General features: G+C 44.3%; 1 protein-coding gene across 1 annotated transcript in view; it reads left to right on the forward strand.

The window, feature by feature from the left end:
* Chn2 (chimerin 2) overlaps positions 1 to 13,288 on the forward strand; it is a 292,825-nt gene extending 279,537 nt beyond the window's left edge. Inside the window, exons 8-13 of the mRNA XM_041640219.1 lie at positions 853 to 937; positions 4,670 to 4,843; positions 6,920 to 6,997; positions 8,643 to 8,780; positions 10,118 to 10,223; positions 12,111 to 13,288. Of these exons, the coding sequence (XP_041496153.1) occupies positions 853 to 937; positions 4,670 to 4,843; positions 6,920 to 6,997; positions 8,643 to 8,780; positions 10,118 to 10,223; positions 12,111 to 12,282 (753 nt within the window). The 3' untranslated portion in view covers positions 12,283 to 13,288. The remainder of the gene's footprint in view (positions 1 to 852; positions 938 to 4,669; positions 4,844 to 6,919; positions 6,998 to 8,642; positions 8,781 to 10,117; positions 10,224 to 12,110) is intronic.
* The last annotated feature ends 777 nt before the right edge of the window (positions 13,289 to 14,065 follow it).

Consider the following 14,065-nt stretch of genomic DNA (forward strand, 5'->3'; position numbering starts at 1 on the left):
ATCTTGGCCAGGTTCGCTAGCAAGAACTCTCCTACTTCTGTTTTTGAACTTCCTCGGTGCTGGAGCACAGTTTTGTTTTGCATTGTGTTGTGCTGTGCTCTGTGTGTTGATTCACAGATTAATGCGTGGTCCTGCACCTGAATAGCCTAAGCTAAAACCATCCTTACTCTGTAGCATTTGGAATACTTAAGAGCTGGTTGAGATACTGAACAGTAAGACTAGCACTTTGGCCAGCCAGAAAGCCTTCCAACTTAGTCATCTGAAAGCCATGGCAGGGCTGGTTGAATATAGTTCCTGTCCCTCGGAAAAGCCACTTCGTGGGCTCGTAAGCCTGCATTTTTCTCCAACTCCTTTACTTTTTTAAATGGCCTTTTTCTGGAAGTGGCTCAAAGCCTTGAAACCTTTTAATTATCTCATAACCATGGCTTATTTATATCTGACTGGAAATTCTACACCTGAATGGAGCAACTTCAGTCAAGAGGACACAGTAATTGAGTTCTTCTGCCCAAAACAACTTGCTGAGCTAAATGCAGGATGGAGCAACCTACCCACCTGCTTAGGCTATCTTGGGTTTGCACTCCTAGAGCCTTGTTTGGGGTGTGATAGTCTTGTTCCATCTCTCTATGTTTCTGTGGTCTCACTCTTTCCCCCACATTCTGCCTGTGCCGGTGTATGCTGGATCCATGAAGAATTTCAAAGATCAGAGTCTGTCTGTTTCTTTCAGAACAGAATGCAACTCTGCCTTAATGGACCAAAAAAGGCCCAGGGCCAGAGCGCTGCTGCCGAGGCTCTGCGTCAGGTTCGGTGCCTTCAGGTGACTGAACGTTCTGTGCTCTTCTGTCTGCCCCGCAGGTGCACACGTTCCGAGGCCCACACTGGTGTGAATACTGTGCCAATTTCATGTGGGGGCTCATCGCCCAAGGAGTCCGCTGTTCAGGTAGACACAAAACTTTGTCCTCTTCTAGTTACAAAAAGTGCCACCTTGTTGAGTGGGAAGCAGCCTTCAGAGCTAGGGACTGTGGTTGGATGAACTCAGAAGTCTAGCTTGTCTGAACGTAAGAAAGAGTCACCAAACAGGTACACTTCCTTAAAATGTACCTGCCTCCCCAAACGGGCCGCAGCCCTTAAGAGAAAATGATTTAGTAGATTTTAATGAAACTGCCTAGATTTCGAAAATCCAGTTTATTATATATCTTTCCTATCCCATTTTAGTTTAGCAGACAGGACATAAAAAAAGAACAGTGGTGAGTGTTGTATTTGCCACAAACACTGGTCCCAACATCACCATGCCCTGCACCCTCACCAGCAGAGCCAAAGAAAGATATGGTTATCTCCTAGTAAATGAAAAAGAGATGGAGTCTTAGAGGCGATGCCAGATGCTAGGTGGTAAAACATCCGTTTAAAAGCAGCAGCAGTCCAGAGCTCACATCCAGTTCTTTGCCATCAAGTTGACAGTGAAATTATGTCCATTAAATAATTTAAGAGTTAAATTTAAAAATAATTTCAATGTTTTACTTCCTCCTTTGAGAATTTCATACAGTGTGCTTTGATCAAATCCATCTTGCTTTCACACACTTCAGAGTAGTTTGAACCCCGGGTCTAGTTTCCCAACCAGAACTGTATGCGAACCCCAGCTGCCAATGTCATGGGACGCATCTTCTTTAAGACACACTGAACAAAATGCGAAGGGCTGCCAAACCAGCATGTTAGCTGGGCTTCTCCGCTCACCCTGCCATGCTTTTCCTGGCACACACTGGCGCTGAGAACAAGAGCAGCTGCCTCTGGGGTTGACTGGAATACCACAGATTCTGTGGCTGCTTGCCTCCTTCCTAGGACATGATGAACAGAATCAGCTGGTGACTCCCACTGAGGGGTGCCTCTTTCCGTGGTACCCATTTAGCTCATGGGATCACGTATCCTCTGCCTTCCTTTCTGCCTGGAAGGTGCCTTGTTAGTGTCCCATCTATAAGCCACCCCAAGTCAGTGCCTAACTGCTGTGTGAGGAATTCTAGCTTCCAATCCCGAGTCCTGAGGCAGGTAACAAACCCACATCAGAAACAACCTCTCCAGAATGTTCTGCTGAACACAGAACAGACCCGCATGGCTTCACAGGCATCCCACAGCTCCAGGCCTGAGTGCAGGGATCCACCACGTGAATTACTCTGTGCTTGTTAGTTAGGGCTGTCAGATTGTACATACCAAAATATCCCTTGCCACAGATATTATCCAGTTTTTGCAGGAAATTGGTCCAAAGTCAATATTATGGAAATAGGAGTCTGGACTCCAGTTAGCTGTAATCAGCGACTTTCTCTAGGGTGGACGAGTTCTGAGATTGTTTTGTTTGTTTCTGTTTCTATTTTGTTTGAAAGGAAACATAATGTAAGGTTATAGTGTAAGTTGTCTCCAGTGGTTACTTTTGATCTAATATTTCCCTGAAGAGCAGGAAGACTAGACACTGGCCATGGATAGTCAAGGGAGTCCCCACAGACCTCAGTTCTCCACAATGTAGTTTTTTTTTAATGGTCCAGATTTTAAATTTGCTTTAAGCATCCTAATTTTCATAGGATCTGTATTCTATGTAAATAAACTAAATGTCTTAAAGTTTGTGAGAAAATTAAGCACAGAATTGCCACATAATCCTAACATTTAAAGGCAGTGTCTGCACCAGACACTTGCAGGCCCATGCTTGAGCAGCATTATTCATCGTGGATGAAAAATGGATAGAACCCAACCCCACTGACGGACAAACAGATAACACTGCATAGGCACACAATGGAGTGTTCGTCAGTCTTAGAAAAGGCAGGAAAGCCAAGCAAAGTGCAAAGGAATGCCGCTGTTAGAATCTAGGTAGGACTCCACAGGCTGTCACTGCCAGTGAGTGAGTCTAGGGTGCGTGTGTTTGTGTGTGTGTGTGTGTGTGTGTGTGTGTGTGTGTGTGGTTACTGTTTGGTGGGCATCAGGTTGGAGTGCTGCCGGAACACACAGGCTTTCATAGCAGGTGGCTGCAGTAGCTATACGACCGTGGTTTTAATGCCACTTAACTCTGCACTTGAAAATGCAGAAGCAGCTGGGTATCTGTGAGATAGAGGCCAGCCTGGCCTATGTCGCAAGATCCAGGCCAGTCAGGGATACACAGTGAGACCTTTTCTGCAATAAACAAACAAACAAATAGATTTAGTTAAGTTAAATGATTATTAAATTATTTAAAATAAATTTTAATTTTAAGAAATTAAATATAAATGAATTATAATTCAATGGTTAAAATTGTAAATATATCTTATGTCTATTCTGCTACAATTTAACAAAAACAAAATTTTTAATTGAAGTCTGTAAGATGCAATAAAATTCCCTAACGGAAGAACAGCCGGGCAGGCCCCATGTCTCCTCTCTGTGTACCTGCATGCTTTATTCTCGCAGTGCTGGCCCACGCTAGGTCGGAGGCACTAGCCTCTGTTTGACCTTCATGATCCCCCAGTGCTGGTGTAAATCCCCACCTTATAAACCAGGATCCCAGGAAGAAAACCGGTTCTAGCTAGCTCAGTCCAAATTTAAATTTACACCCGCTCAGTAGCTCCATCAAAATGAAACTGACTTGTGCATGGATTTAGTTGAACTTTTCCTTTGAAAGGGAGAGCAGAGAACTGAGCCCAGGACTATTACCTGAGAATCAACGTTGATGACTGCACAGACATCCACACGCGTCAGACCTCCGCTGTGGTTAACACTATTCTTATAAGCAACTGGCCACAATATTTATTATTGTGCATGCACAATAATGTGTACATATAGAAATACCATTTTTATACCTAGGAGAAACAATGAGAAGACCTTTTAAGTACCGAGCACATTCACAGTGAGCAACTTGGCCATTAAACTTTCATTTTTCCAGAAGGCAAACTGTGTCACGTAATTGTGGAGAAAGTTCGTTGGTGGATACCAGCTGCTAACAAGGCTTTTAATTTGTGCATTGAACTTAAAAGCACCTTTGCAGCTTTGGCTCTGGATATAAGCTTTATAAATAATTACTGTAATCATCATATTACAAGGCCTTGTCGTCAAATATCAGCTCTCGGGTACTGTACTACTGGACAGAGTACAGGGCAGCGTTACTTCCACTCTGTCACAGTACAGCAAGCAGAAAAGGAATGGCTCACTCTAGCTTCCAGCAAGAAGGATGGAAAACTCCAGGCTGAACTTCTGGAAGGGCTGGGTGCAAATCAAAGAGCAGACAGTCCTGCTGACAGATTATTCTGTATCCTACAAAAGAGCATCCAGGATTTAAAGGCATGGCCTAGAATGAGCCTCTGTGCCCTTAATAAGCCAAGACTAACGCTGAGAATCTATGCCCCCAAAGATCACTGTGGACTCCCCAGGAACTCCAGTCTAAAGAGAAAAGGCCTATTAGCACACTGACCATCTCAGCTAGGTGTTCTGCTCTTTGGGTCTATAAAACAGAGGCAGTCATAAGGACAGTTCAGTCATATAAAACTTCATAGTCAGGATGAATCTTGTGCTCATCTAGTGGAAAGTACCATCTTCTGATGGGATGAATGTTCCAGGAAAGATATCAAACCCTTGGGTGCTATAATATGTATTTTGGCAGCAAATAATTTGTCCTGGGATTTGACAAAAGGACCCAACGAGGCTAATGTGGCTTCTTTGTTCACAGATTGTGGGTTGAATGTACACAAACAGTGTTCCAAGCATGTCCCCAATGACTGCCAGCCTGATCTCAAGAGGATCAAGAAAGTGTACTGTTGTGACCTCACCACACTCGTAAAAGCTCACAATACTCAGAGGCCCATGGTAGTAGACATCTGTATTCGGGAAATTGAAGCGAGAGGTTTGTAAAATACTATCATTATATTATTATATTATACTTACTATATTACATTGATTTTCATTTTCATTGAGGAAACCGACTCACTTTACTGCCCCTGTTACGACAGACTTTTACACATACACACAAACACACATACAGCTAAATATACTTAGCCAACCAATATCATTAGTTTCCATTCCTATAGAAGTCATGCTTGTCCACATTCTGCAAATGTTTACTGGGCGTTTAAATACGTTAAATAGATGTTGATGATATGAAAGTCTCCGTTCTCAACCTCAAGGTGGTAAATTGGAGAATCGGAGGGACAGATAAACACAACACTGTTTCCAAAGCAGCACAGGTCACAGAGGAGGATGTCTTCACCCTATCTGAGTTCTTTCAACAAGGAATTTGCTCCCTCTTTGGAAATGCTTCCTCTTCTGTAAAGTGAGTGGAATCAGTTGTACCCCAGAAGGTGGTGCTGAGGATCAAAACAAGACTACCCATACGAGGGACCTGTCCAGTGCCCAGCATCCAGGGCACAGGGTGTGCTGGTTCCTTCCACTCTTCCTGCATGACCAGCTGTAATAGTTACAACTGTCATTGCTGTAACAATACCAGACAGCAGCAACTGGAGAAAGGAAGCATTTATTGGGCTCACACTTTGAGAGTACAGTTCATCACAAGAAGGCATAGCAGGAGAAATGGGGGGTGACTGGTCACATTGTATCTATAGTAAACAAAACAAAACAAAAGAGATGAGATGTTGTTTCGAAACCAAGTGTTCCATTAGAGTAGGGAGATAAGAAAACAAATCCTGGAAGGCTGGCGGGCAGCCTCTGCTGCTCTTCCAACCCCAGCCCATCTCTCAGGACAGCCTCCAGTCATCAGCTTCTGGGGCGGGGGCTCCCTAGCTGTCCTCTCCCCTCTATAAACAGGACTGTACATCCACCACTGTGTCCTGTAATCGGCTGTGACCAACCTCTTTGGCAATGCCTGTTCCCAACCAGAACAGAGTGGCACCCAAGTTTTGTCTTGCGGGTCACTTCCAGTGGTAGTTTCAACAGTGGGTGCTGAACACAGATGAACTGAGCATGTCTGCCGTGAGATGGTAGAGCTAAAATTAAGCAAGCGTGCCTGCCACAAGAGAGCAGAGCTAGGATTCAACATGGCTGCCGTGAGGGAGCCGAGTCTTGTGAAATTGCACATGGCTGCCGTGGTTCCAGGAAAAGAGCAGAGTCACCCATCCCTTGTATTAAGTACAGACCCTCACATATGGCAGTATTACATAGGCCTTGAAAGAAAACTTTAAAGCCAGGAATGTACATTAGTTATCAAGAGTTAGACAGACTATATAGTTCACTCCTTTTTGCTGTAGCTCAGTTTTGACACCAGTTCAATTTTATATATGGAGTCTGATCCTCTAATCCTTCTGCTACTTGGATCTTATATGTCACCCACTGGGTAGGAGAGCAAGCTAGGTTTTAGCATGTGTTTAACACATCAGTATACTCAAGAGGGCAAAAATATGTTCTCTTTCTCACAGTGATTAAGTTTTCAAACTATTAAATGGAATTTAACTTTACCATATCTATTTACATGAGTAATGCTTGATTTCAAGCATGCTTGGTAGGTTAGCATACTGTCTCACTTATGATTAAACACAAGAGGCTATACAATTTAGTTTTCTCCAAGGGTAGCTATGCACAGTACACCACACGGCTGAATGAGATGCCAGGGAGAAAGCCGAGCTCTGCCTGCATTGGTGAAATAAGTGTGAGGAAGTCTGATGACCAAAGGTAGTTAGGGAGAATCTTAGATCTCAGCTCACTGTGCACCCAGGCAGGAGGAAGACCCAGACTCCACTGAGAAGCCCATCTCCAACAAGCAGATGAAGACAGACTCAAGTGAAGCTTGGTGGGAAAAAATCCAGGTTCTTGAGCAGTAGAGCAGGATGCATCGATCAGGTCACTAACCAAATCTGCACAGTTCCTGCCAGCACTCAGTGCGGGTAGAAAATTAGAATGGCTTTTTACATGCCGTGGGACCCCAAAATTAAAGTCCTCCCCATCTCTCCTGCTCTCCCCTGCCCTGCAGGATTGAAGTCAGAAGGGATCTACAGAGTCTCTGGGTTCACAGAACACATTGAAGATGTCAAGATGGCATTTGACAGAGGTGAGTGTGAACTGTCTTTAATGCTGCCTGACTTATCCTGACCATCAGTGAAGCAACAAGAGCTCACTAACAGCGGAAGTGGGGTCTGGGAACTACTGAGAGTCGTTCTTCGGAAATCGGAAGAACCGTTCTTTAACATTCTTCTGGGAGAAGTGTTTCGGTAGACAGGTAACCCCAGAAGGAAGAGTGTGAGAAAGATTTGAGTGGGAAGTCTGTCCACAGACTATCACAGAATGCTGTCTGCATTCTCATTTCAGGGTCTTAGTGAGAGCTTTTCTCTCTGGATTCCAGAGAAGGGAGTTGGGGATGAAAGCATAGGTTCAGGAGATAAGTTCTTTGTTCTTTAGGGACACACACTGTCCAGGAGCCTTGGCTGTTACCATCATATTGTTCAATAATCTGTCATATCTGCTATGCATTTAATGTCTTGGTTTGTGCTTTTAGTTATTTATGGCTTCTTTAAAAACTTAGAACCATTTGCTAAGGCATTTATGCTTTTAATTATCCATATACAGCAGGTTAATACTGTCTATACAATCAAACAATATTTTTCCAAAAAGAAATCTCATGACCTGTGTTAGGTGAAATAGATGGATATTAATAGTAAAATTTTAGAGTTAAAAAAATGACTTAAGGACCAGCAAGATGGCTCAGTGAGCACTTGCCACCAAGCCTTACAACCTTACAATACTCTACACCCACAAGATGGAAAAGATAAGCAACTCCTTCACGTTGTTCTCTGACTGCTGTGTGTGTTTCAAGGCACAGATAGGCCCCCTAAAAATAAATGTAATTTTTTTAAAAAATATATATATATATAATGCTTCAGAGTGCCCAGAAGATGGCTTAGCAGGCAAGAGCACTTGGTGAGGGAGCATGAGAATCTGAGTAAATCTCCAGAACCCACATAAAGATGTAGGTATGGTCTCGTGTGTGCCTGTAACCTCAGCACTGTGGGGTTGGAGATAGGAGGATAGCTGGGTCTTGGTGGCCACCACTGTCATTCCCGGTTCCATGTGTGCACACAAGAGACATGTACATACACTTTACACACATACCACATATATAGACACACACATATGCACACACAGATGCCTTGAGAATGATCATAGCAATTAACAAGAAATGTCATTGTACCTGTGCTATGAGTAGGAAGGGTCAGATTTAAAGAAGCTTCAGTGAGCCTGAAACCAAAGATATCATCTTCTAGTCCAAGGCCAAAAAATACTGGCAAAGATAACATAGAGGTTAGAAAAAGATTATCTGGCCACAGAATAATGGGTTTCCTTATGGCATTTCATGCATGTGGATCGTCGTATGTCACTTCATACTAGAGTGTTGCTCTGTCATGAAGTGGTCTGCCTACAATAGGGAGTTACTGTGATCAATGTCTGTTGGCTCATTAGCAGGGACTGGAACCCAGAGAAACTCTTGATCCATCCTCCTGTATTCTTGTCTGTCCTCCCTCTTCACCACCATGCCACCCTTGCAGGGGTCCTTTCTGTCACCCCAGGCTCCTGACATTAAGAGCTGAGATTCTGGGACTTGCCAGAACACATTCAATGCTGGCTCTCCTTTCTCTGTACCTGCTTTGACTTGGTGAATTAAGATCTCATTGAGACTTGGACCATTCCCTGTTTTGCAGATGGTGAGAAGGCTGATATCTCTGCTAACATCTACCCAGACATAAACATCATCACCGGAGCCCTGAAACTGTACTTCAGAGACTTACCGATCCCCGTCATCACATATGACACCTATTCCAAGTTTATAGAGGCAGCGAGTAAGTATGGAGGACTACAGGCCTTTTACTCTGAGGAAAATTAAAGCTCAGATCTTTTCCAAGATTTTTGTGAGCACTGGAGTAACAAAACAGGAGGAATTTAGATGCTGAGATGCATGGGCGAGAAGCTGAGCTTTCTCTAAGGAACTTTCTTTGACTTTGTGGAATATTAAATATCTTTAAAGGCTTTAGGATATATGTTAATGCCTGACAGGAGGAAGCAAGGGCATGTTGAGATCTGTCTTAATTAGGGTTTCTATTGCTGTGAAGAGACACCATGACCCTGGCAACTCTTAGAAAGGAAAAACATTTAACTGTGGTGAGCGGCTTACAGTTCAGAGGTTCAGTCCATTATCATCATGGTGGGAGCGTGGTGGGAGCAGGCAGACAGTATTTGAGAGTCCTACATCTTGCAAGCAACAGGAAGTTGATTGACAAACTCGATGGTATTCTGAGTATTGGAGACCTCAAAGCCAGCCCTCACAGTGATACACTTCCTCCAACAGGGCCACACCCACTCCAATGAAACCACACCTCCTAATAGTGCCACTCCCTGAGATTAGGGGGGCTAAATATATCCTGTGGAGGCCAGTTACATTCAAACCACCACAAGATCCATGCCCAGTGTCCTTTCCAGTTGAGCTGTGGTTCTGCCCCTAGCAAGACCATTCCTTCCTGGGTTCTGGTCTCAGATAGAGAAGGTTCTAGCAGCGGAGTGTTTCTGTCCCAGGATAACAGAAGGGCTTTCCTTGAGTTCCTGCCAATACCTATCAGTGGCCCCAAGTTCACACACTCTTCCTTCCATTGTTAACGTGCCTAGTATCTGCTTTTAGCCTGGGCTGCCCATGAGGTTAACCCTTGCCATGCCTTTGTGAATGTGCCTTTATTGATGGCATTGTTGATTGGCTCATCTGCCAATGTCCTTGAGTTGAAAAATGTATTTGGAGGCATGGGAAGGAAAGAGCCATTGGACAGCTTCAAGGGCACACTAACACACAATACAGAAGAAATTAGAGCTTTGGTAGATTTAACAAGTTCAGGCCTCAGAAGTGCATCAGAAACTGTGTATGTGCCCCCAGAATTAGGAATCCTATAGTATACCTGTTCCCTGGATGGTGAGCGCAAAAGCCACTTATTTCACAGATGTTGATTTAAACATACAGTGCTCAGCCTCAGCTCTTTCTGGAATGAGACGGGACACAAAGAAGCTGAGTGAAAGAATATATGAGATTGTATGAATTTGTCAGATGCCTTATTTGCAACGAAAGCAAGGCAGACTTCTCATCGACCTTCTGGACTGCTGGTATCTAACGTGGTTGATTTTGTGTTCTTTATAGAAATCTCCAATGCAGATGAGAGGCTGGAAGCCGTCCATGAGGTCCTGATGCTGCTGCCTCCTGCCCACTATGAGACCCTGCGATACCTGATGATACACCTCAAAAAGTAGGCCAACATCTCCATGCCTGACCTCCCCGATCTACCCAGGGTGGAAAGGCATTAGGGCACCCCACTGCAAGTATACAGAGCAGCTCTTGGTGTGGTACGGATTCTAGAAACTGGGACTGGAGATTCCCAAGGAATGCAGCTCTGTTCCCTCTAAAGGCACCTCTGTCTCCTCCAGAGAGGAAGGCTAACCCCTTGTCCCACTGCCAAGTCTAGCTGTCAGCATGAGATGCAGCCTTGGCTCCCTCTGGACCACACTTCTGTGTGCTGCCCTGAGGACATACTCCCAGGAGACTGTACCTCAATGATGCTGGTTTCTTAATCACAGCTGATTCTTCAGTCCCAGGTGACCAGAACTCCAATTCCAACTACTCTCTGGACAGCCCTGAGGGCAGTCTTTGCTTCCTTCTGAAACTTCACGAGCCAGACCTCCATGTCTGTGCTGTTCTCAACGTTCTTATCTCCCAAGAGCACACAGAGCACCCATTAGACTCTGCGCACTGATGGCTTTCCCAGCCCAAAGTTCCAAACACTCCACAGACCTCAGAAAAACAGCATGGTCAGGTCTGTTACGACAGCCATCCTTTCTTGGGTACTCACTTCTGTCCTTGTTAGGTTTCTGTTGCTGTGATAAAGACCATGAGCAAAAGCAACAAGGGGAGAAAAGGGTTTATGTGGCTAGCATTTCTATTTCATTGTCCAGCACTGAGGGAAGTCAGGGCAGGAACCTGGAGGTAGGACCTAAAGCAGAGGCCATAGAGGAACTCCGCTTACTGGTTTGTTCTACACGGCGCCCTCGTGCTATTTATCACTATTTACTGATGCAGTGGAGGACCCCCTGCCCAGGGATGGTACCACCCACAGTGGGATGGGCCCTCCCATGTAAATCATCAATCAAGAAATTGCCCCATAGGCCAATCTGATGGAGACCTTTTCTCAATTGGGGTCCCTCTTCCCAGAGTGAAGAGCGGCCTCTCTCCTGCTTGTTTTCTGAGCTCTGCAACATGAAAACAGTTCAAACTGAGCTGACGAAAAATAACATTAAGTGGCTAATTTGAATCTGCTTCAAAGAAACAGAGAGCAAGGGATTGTTTCTCTGCAAAACCTAAACACGTTTTTAACACAGTATGTTCTGTCTTGTAGAACCTACTCCTTTTTATCTATGATGAACGCTCTTAAAAGAGTAAATTCCTGAAGGCAAGAACCTAGAAGATCGTCATTCATTCTGCAAAGAAACCAGTAAAGCAACTTGAGGACTTAGATTTCATCTTTAAAACCTCTTTGCTTCTTTTCTGGATGCTGGTCCAACAATAATGACTGCTCTGTACCTCATCCTCTGGGAACTAGGCATAATAAACAATTGCCCTCCAGTCTGGCCACATTCCAGCCATTCTCCTGCCCTGTGACAATAGCCAGGGTCTTCCTAAACACATAGCAGCCTGTTCTACAAACAGTCTTTCTCCTGTGGTACCAATCCACATTCAGCCCCCTCTCCAGCATGCAGACCAGTACGAAGCGGTGACAAAAACCAGACTTCCCTATGAGGAAGGCCATGGGTCGGCTAGTGACCTCCTGCCCCTTCAAATTGTTGTCGCCTAAATTACACTTGCACACTCTTCTTCAAGAAGGACAGGCTCCCAATCCTTAACCTGTTTTCTCAGTAGATCCTAGTAAGTCATTTAGTTCTACTGGCTGAAGGCAGGATCAATAACTTAAAAAGGAAAACAAATCAGAAAATTATCTTTAAAAGATGACTTCCTACCATTCCTGGTCTCCACTTGCTTTCGCAGCCTCCTAAGACCCAGAGATTGTCTCAGACCCCAAATGCATAGCTAGTATGTTAGCCCTTCTGCCAATCTGCCTGAAGTTTCTGTGCTCGCCTTGCAGGGTTACCATGAATGAAAAGGACAATTTAATGAACGCAGAAAATCTTGGAATTGTGTTCGGGCCCACGCTGATGAGACCCCCTGAGGACAGTACTCTGACCACCCTCCATGACATGCGGTACCAAAAGCTGATCGTGCAGATTTTAATAGAAAACGAAGACGTTCTGTTCTAATCTATCAGGGAAATGAGCTGGTAGCGCTAACGGAATAAAAACATTTCTTACACTTGATTTGTTTTTCAAACAAGTGGTAGGATTTCCCGGACCACAGTGGACTGCAGTGTTGGGGACTGTGTCTCCCTCCTCCACGTGAGAGCAAGGGTGAGGGTAGGAAACCCCTTACCTTGGGTCTTTTGCCGTGCCTCGTATGTATGTCTGTTTTGCTGGAAGAGTGATTAATAAATCTTTCTTTAACTTATTAAAAAAAAAACGTAGACCTTTAAACGTCAGTCTTACCATTAATAAAAGGGAACTTAATTCATAAAGGTACTTGGTAGAGTATACATTTTCCACCTTCACAAAAAGAAGACAATTCTATATGTTAAGTGTTAAATGAAACCTATATTGTAAGATGTATTTTATTTTAGCTGCAAGAATGTTATTTTAGCAAATAGAACTCAATGCAGTGCATTGGTTATGGCCCTGTCCCTTGCCCCCCCCCCTTTTCTTGCTGTGATGCCTGGTGAACGTTGACCGTGAATGCAGTATCACCTTGACATACCTCTGTCCTGATTCGTGCTTCGATAAAAGTTCGCCGCTCCCCCATGGCCCTGCTTTCCACAGCCCATGCTCCTCGGCACTGGCTTTCTGCTGTGAGGTAGTGTATGTTCATAGTGACTCTAGCGTGGTCTTGAGCATCCCCAAGTTTCCTTTCTGTAAGCATTGCGTGACTCCCCAAAGGGTGTTATGGGATTGGTTGTGGCCTCTCCATATCTCCAGGGTGTGTCCTACAACATGCGGCATGTGTCTTGTCACACAGAGTGATCTGAGAACATTTGGATGTCCCCCCGCAGCTTGGCACTTTCCCGCTCCTCCTCTGGGCCCTTCAAGTCCATGTCAATGGGAAATGGAAGTTCTTTGCCACGTCTCTACATTTGATGACTCATGAACCCACAGAATCTTTGTTGTCTTGTTCCTTACTTTTCTTTTATAATAAACCTATTATTAAGTTATGAAAAAATAAGGTTGTGGGTTTTTTTTAACCAAATGTGTTTCTGTCATAAAGTTGTTCTGTGGGGAAGATAATTTAACACGATTTTATTTTATTACCTGAGGCCCATCCTATTGGCTATATTTATCTTAGCATGAGTTTTTCACACCAAGATCTCTATATTTGTAACTTAGGCAAAATATTTTAAAACAACAAAAATTGTAAATCTAGATTTTTTTTTTTTTAAAGCCAGTTGTGGTGTCTTTCCCTGAGGTGCCCCACGTACTGGCATGTCTTGCTTGCAATGCCCAGAAGAGAATGGCCCTGTTAAGGTGATGGAGATGGTGACCCGTGTCCTGACCTGTCTCGTTTGGAGCACCTAGGAGAGGATTGTTGTGTTAAGGTGGTGGGGACTGCAGAGGCACAGACAGAATCCAGGCACCTGGGGCTCACTTTGACCTGCTCCCTGCTGTCAGCATTCCTCACAACTGTACAGATTTGTTCGTTGTGGCTTCCATGCTTCTTGATACTGTCAAAAATAATCTGGAAATGGTTTTATTTTGTGAAGTGAGCAATACTTTGTAATTTACGACAGTGTAAACAGAAGGAAAAGCATTCTGTGTATTAAATGCTCTGTTCATCATTTTGGAGATGTATCTTGACAGGGGAATCTGTCTCACCTAGCTACAAGTTAAAGGAGAAGCCCCTCAAAGAATCCCCACCTCACCTGAGCCACCCTGAAGGGTTTACAGCTCATCTGGATGACCCCAAAGCAACCTGTTCCTCCGTGCACTTCCTCCTGGGCAG

This window comes from Microtus oregoni, unplaced genomic scaffold (assembly GCF_018167655.1).
Source record: "Microtus oregoni isolate MIOR12 unplaced genomic scaffold, Mior012 000062F_ref0000492, whole genome shotgun sequence".
NCBI lineage: Eukaryota > Metazoa > Chordata > Mammalia > Rodentia > Cricetidae > Microtus > Microtus oregoni.